General features: G+C 51.6%; 3 protein-coding genes across 3 annotated transcripts; 2 read left to right on the forward strand and 1 right to left on the reverse strand.

The window, feature by feature from the left end:
* Positions 1-565: 565 nt before the first annotated feature.
* Positions 566-1,026, forward strand: H310_10786 (hypothetical protein). Its single transcript, XM_008877243.1, has 3 exons — positions 566-693; positions 747-821; positions 892-1,026. The coding sequence occupies exons 1-3, from the start codon at positions 619-621 to the stop codon at positions 967-969; spliced, it is 228 nt and encodes a 75-aa protein (XP_008875465.1). The 5' UTR covers positions 566-618; the 3' UTR covers positions 970-1,026.
* On the reverse strand, positions 934-1,462 carry H310_10787 (hypothetical protein). Its single transcript, XM_008877244.1, has 3 exons — positions 1,336-1,462; positions 1,197-1,286; positions 934-1,136 (listed from the first exon to the last, which is right to left on the reverse strand). The coding sequence occupies exons 1-3, from the start codon at positions 1,421-1,423 to the stop codon at positions 1,081-1,083; spliced, it is 234 nt and encodes a 77-aa protein (XP_008875466.1). The 5' UTR covers positions 1,424-1,462; the 3' UTR covers positions 934-1,080.
* A 1,891-nt stretch (positions 1,463-3,353) lies between these two features.
* On the forward strand, positions 3,354-4,466 carry H310_10788 (hypothetical protein). The gene has a single exon (XM_008877245.1). The coding sequence runs from the start codon at positions 3,384-3,386 to the stop codon at positions 4,278-4,280; it is 897 nt and encodes a 298-aa protein (XP_008875467.1). The 5' UTR covers positions 3,354-3,383; the 3' UTR covers positions 4,281-4,466.
* Positions 4,467-5,181: the final 715 nt, after the last annotated feature.

The following is a 5,181-nucleotide window of genomic DNA, read 5'->3' on the forward strand; positions in this document are numbered from 1 at the left end:
GGGGGGGGCACGTCGTCCAACTTTAACGATCACGTCATCGTGACGCCCCGAGGCGAGAAGGAAGTCACCAACGTACGTGCCAAAGTCAACGTGACAATAGTCCATGGAGTCTCTGAAGGCTGGCACTAAGGGGCATTGAGTGAACCTTAGTAAGGCTTCGTGAGCCAAGTTCTTTGGACCATTGTGTGCGGAATGGGCCTAGACCACGCCCTTCCAACGAAGACCAACAACAGTTGCGTGAAAGGCCGAACGGATGATCGGTCGCACCAAGACACGATGAACGACGCAACGAAGGAGCAGGGCTGGCGTGAATGCATGGATCATTTACTTTCAGCTCAGTTGCACATCATCCAGTGCATCACGTGCGTGGCTGTTCGAGGATTGAGAGTTGCCGAGGGGCCGATCGTTCGCTTTCTCTTGAGGGTGACCGCACTCCATGTGTCTGCCGTTAAATTACAGGCGTCACCACGAGTTAATTTACTGAACGTAGCCTGGAATTGCACCAATCACGTGCAAGTGTTTATCCGGCGTTTTCCTGTTTAATATGATATTCATTCTGACAAGTCTTCCCCTGACGGCCTCGCCACCACCGTTGAATCGTTACCGTCTCAAGTGAGAATGTCGTCGGGGTTTGGCTTCAAGGGCACGGCGAACCGATGCTATGGCTTCTGGAAGGACGTGGAGAAGTGCAACGTACGATCGTCATGCTCTCGACGAATGCATTTGGTGGCTCACAGAGAGCGTAGGTTGAAGCGGCACTGCCAGGACAATGCGCGGCGCAGGTCGAAGACTACCTCGAATGCTTGCACCACAAGAAGGAGGTGAGAATCGATCGATCGTATGCGTGACGTCCGTTCATATTGGTCACGTTTTGTGTGTGTGTCGTTCTAGTTAGCGCGCATGAACGCTATGATCGTCCACAAGGAGCAGGAAAGCCAAGGTAAAGGACACGGCCACGGAGGCCATTGATCTAGGCTTTTCCGTGTAATGCGAAATTCAAATGACTCCCCGCTGTGGACATTCCCATCTTGTTGAATGCGCGCGACAGATTAGGCAACACGACTTGAGTTCATTCATAACCTATCCCAACAAGAGCTCGAGCCCGATGGCGACAATATTGATCGGGATCAACAGGACTACCCCATCACGAACATGAGGGGCTTCAAGCATACTGGGCTGCATGCGTTTACACGTACCTCTTGTGTACTGCACGGCCGTGAGAAGACCGGCAACTTGGTTCTTGATGCTCGGTGGGCCGTCCGAATTGTCAACTTGATGTAATCCAACTAGGACAACGCTTGATGATGAGGAAAGGGGGAAGAAAAGCGCGTATACTTCGTCGAAGGAATCGTTTCTCGTTCAGGATCGCGAACGCGTTGGTCGTGAGCAAGCTCGTCATGATGAACGTCCAGATGAATCCCATTCGTCTCCGATGCAGCGCCGCCGCTGTTTACAGTGTTTTGAGAAATGTTTGATAAAAAATGCCATTAACAGCTTAGTCAGTTCAAGTGATTATGCACAATTAAAATATCTCTTCGATCGAAATTACTCAGGAAGAATGGGAGTCGCGCACGTGGCAAGTCATGAACCAAGAGCCTCGAGCATGAGGAGGCTGTGGCAGTGGAAACTGTGCACTTGACTCAACTCATCAAATAACGTTGGACGTTGGACTTGGTGATGTGATTTGGCCAGACTGAGCGCTACATAGAGTTCTACTTCGGTCGTGAGCTATGGCCAAGATTGCAATGGTTGGAGTTATTGAAAAACGCTGCTACGCATGTCTCGATGCCACGTTTCCTTTGAATCCATGCTCCACATCGTCCAGAATTATGCCAAGCCACACTATTCCCACGCAAATTGTATCTCAATCTGCCGCGTTGACGCACATCGAGTCGTCGCTCCATATTTATATTCCCTCGCATCGCCTTCGACAACCGTCCGCCACTATTCGCCCCAGTAGCTCAAATCTACTACGGCTTCGGTACACGAAGGTGAACAACTCGTTCCTGCTACAACGCTCGCCTCGAAGCATTTTCCAAAACCACCGATAAGCGCCCTGACAGCGCGTACGCCAGGCAAGTGCACGTGGCTGACCTCTTCGATGCGATCCGCAACAGCGCCGAAGCCAAGGGTCCTAGGAATCGATGCATTTACTGGAACAAAAGTAGCAGGCCCGCTAGACAAGCCAACGATTTGCTGGCGCATTCCTCTATCCACTTCTTTTGCCGCTAGTCCTGCAGCAGCACGAGTGCTTCTTTCCCGACTCGTCTGAGGTTCCTGCGCTGGTGGATATCCACGCGACCAGAACTTCCCGAAGTCGCGGTGTCCCGGATGGTCCTCGAGATGCTGCCAGGTTCATTCCGGGTGACGACCAAGGGTGCATTACAATCCTACGACGCCTTTACCAGATTTCGATGAGATAAAATTAATTGGATCCGGATACACAAATCTAACGGTTTGCCATTATGTCTTCATCGACCGAGTGATCGACCCCCAACTCTCGGACTGGCCCGATCACATGGGCGACGTGTGCGTTGAGGGCTGCTTGCATTGCAACACTGTCGTAGCATTAGATGGGTCTTTATGCTTGTGGTACTGTTTAAGTTCATATAGTTGAAAGTCTTTGGTAGCTTCTTGTCGCCATACGATCGACATTGACGTCCCCGAGGCAAGTGAAAGTGCCCATGTCTCGCCTACTACGTGGCAGCGCACAATTCGCGCCAAACCCACGCAAAAGACTGTCCTAAACAGTTCTCCCTCACGGCTTGCTACCTGGTCATAAGAAATTACACAAATTGCAAAAGATTATTTTTTAGCCTCTAACGCGGTTTTGACCTGGGATTGTGCTAACAACGATTCAAAACTGCTCGAGATATACAGGCATTGTACCTCCAGCGTTATCTTTGGATCAACTGGATGCTCTTCGCATCAGCTCAGGTCCCTTGGTCGAGAGATTGCTCTACTGATCTCCCAATAGCCTAACATTCTGTCAAAATGCCTGCTTATTGTAACCTACCACCTCTGAAAAATTATGTTTCGATAAGGGAGCAAACCTTGAGGGCGACCTACAGTATCGTATTGTTTTGTGTGGATAATCAAGGTATTCATGATCTATCAATGTTGCCTTGGATGCCGATACCCACAAGCTCATGCCATTCGAGGGAGTCCTACGTGAAATATCCGCTTAACGGATGCATGAACTGTAAATTTGTACCAAGTAAAACTCGACGGTGTGAGCAAATTTACTTCCAGCCAATCAGAGCCGTGAAATATGCCACCTGAAGTTATTTTAGCCAATCCGAGTGGAGATAGCTCGCCAATCGAAAATACGAATCATGGATGCAAACTTGCATTAGGAGGTTGCGCCGTCGACGGCAAACGACATGGGTGAGGAGTGCACGAGGGAAGGCTCGACTTCCCATTGCGCATTTAGAACTTTGATCGATCCGATGCACTTGTTTGGCTCTCTTGCGGCGCTGGTCGCCGTGTCGCTCGTGGCTTCTTTGCCGTCCCCCGCCACCCTTGGCGTAAACGATCGAGTTGTCGATGGGCCCGCGGGGGTCCACGACGCGTCCACCACCAAGATGAGCGCGCCGCCCGCCGGGTTTGGCAAATGGTCCCCTGCCAAACCAGGGGACAGCGTGTCTCCGTGCCCTTTCCTCAATACCATGGCGAACTACGGCATCATCCCGCGCACGGGCATCACGCAAGACAAGCTCAAATCCGCTCTGGAAATTGGCAAGGTTGACTGGGCATTTCAAAAATTGTTGACTGGGTCTACAACGATGAACTTGGGGACCGTCCAAGACGGTGTCCAGGTCGTATCCCTTGCGAACCTCTCCCATCACAACGTGATCGAGCACGACGTGTCACTCAGCCGTCGAGATGCGTACACAGGCGATCAAACTACTCTCGTGCCCGCGTTCATCGAGCAATTTGTTGCTCTGTCCAAGGATGGCAAGTACCTGACCGAGGCGGACTTGGTGCACTTTCGAGAACTCCGCGAAGCCGACAGCCGAGCGACGAACCCCCAAATCAGCTACGGCCAGTACGCCAAGTTGTTTGCTTGGACTGAAACATCGTTTGTCGACATCATGTTCCGTGACGAGACGGGTCGCATGCGTGTCGACTGGATCAAGGAGTTCTTCCTCAAGGAAAAATTTCCGTTCGAGCTCGGGTGGAACTTTCGCCCGGTCTCATTTGCCGAGGTTGCTTGGATATCGGCCCGCCTGCGGTCTGGCTTTGCGCGGCATGCGACGCTCCCAGATGGAACGGATTAAACCAGGATTTTTGATGGCCCTTCCAAGTCACGGAAGCCGCCGCGCACAGATTAGCATATCACATCATGGATTGTTGTGTGTACGCGAGGTCGTTGCTGGACGCCAAGACGGCCGCGATGAGGTTCCAGTTCTGAATAAACCAAATCCATTTGCGCTGCCACTTTGTTGTGCAAACTCCAACTGGAATCAAATGCTCGATACAAGTCGCATGCACGATTTATAAACGACATTGGCACCGCAGTGTGGCAAGTGGTTAGGAGGCGGAATGGCAACTTGGGCTCGCGTGCTGCTGCCCAAACGAATCGTTGATCTTCACTGTACAAGCAGGCCGACCAGCACAACAGGTTATTCTGGAGCCATCGCGATAGAGGAGAGCGGTGGTCATGCGTAAACCGCCGAGGGCCAACCACGCATTCAACCGATGCACAGGCGTGTTGACCCCGAAATCATGACGTAGCTGGCGCTGTTGTCGTGGAACGGGCGCTTTCTCTCCCTACACAAGCGACCAACCTGAAATGTCGCCAGATTGTGAGGGAAGCACCGCTTCCACATGATCAATTTGCATTCGTGGCTTCGTTCCTTCCAGTGTGGCCTCCACAGTCGTCGTCACGGAAACCAACCACTCTATTCCAATCTTGAATTTGCTTGGGTTTTGAAAATTCGAGTTGCTGCCAATATCGTCAAGTATATTATTGCGACCGTCAGAAATGTTATTTTGTTTTGATGAGGTCGCGCGCATACGGTTGGCGGTGTCGCCCTTCAAACAACCCAATCTGCGTCAACGCAGGCATGCACAACGACCACCACAAGTCTTGACTTGCGGTCTCGAACGTCGTGCAGTGCCTACGCCGTGAGATTGACGATGGTTATACAAGGATATTCAGTCTGCGCCATGCTCTGC

This window comes from Aphanomyces invadans, assembly GCF_000520115.1.
Source record: "Aphanomyces invadans strain NJM9701 unplaced genomic scaffold supercont1.27, whole genome shotgun sequence".
Lineage (NCBI taxonomy): Eukaryota > Oomycota > Saprolegniomycetes > Saprolegniales > Verrucalvaceae > Aphanomyces > Aphanomyces invadans.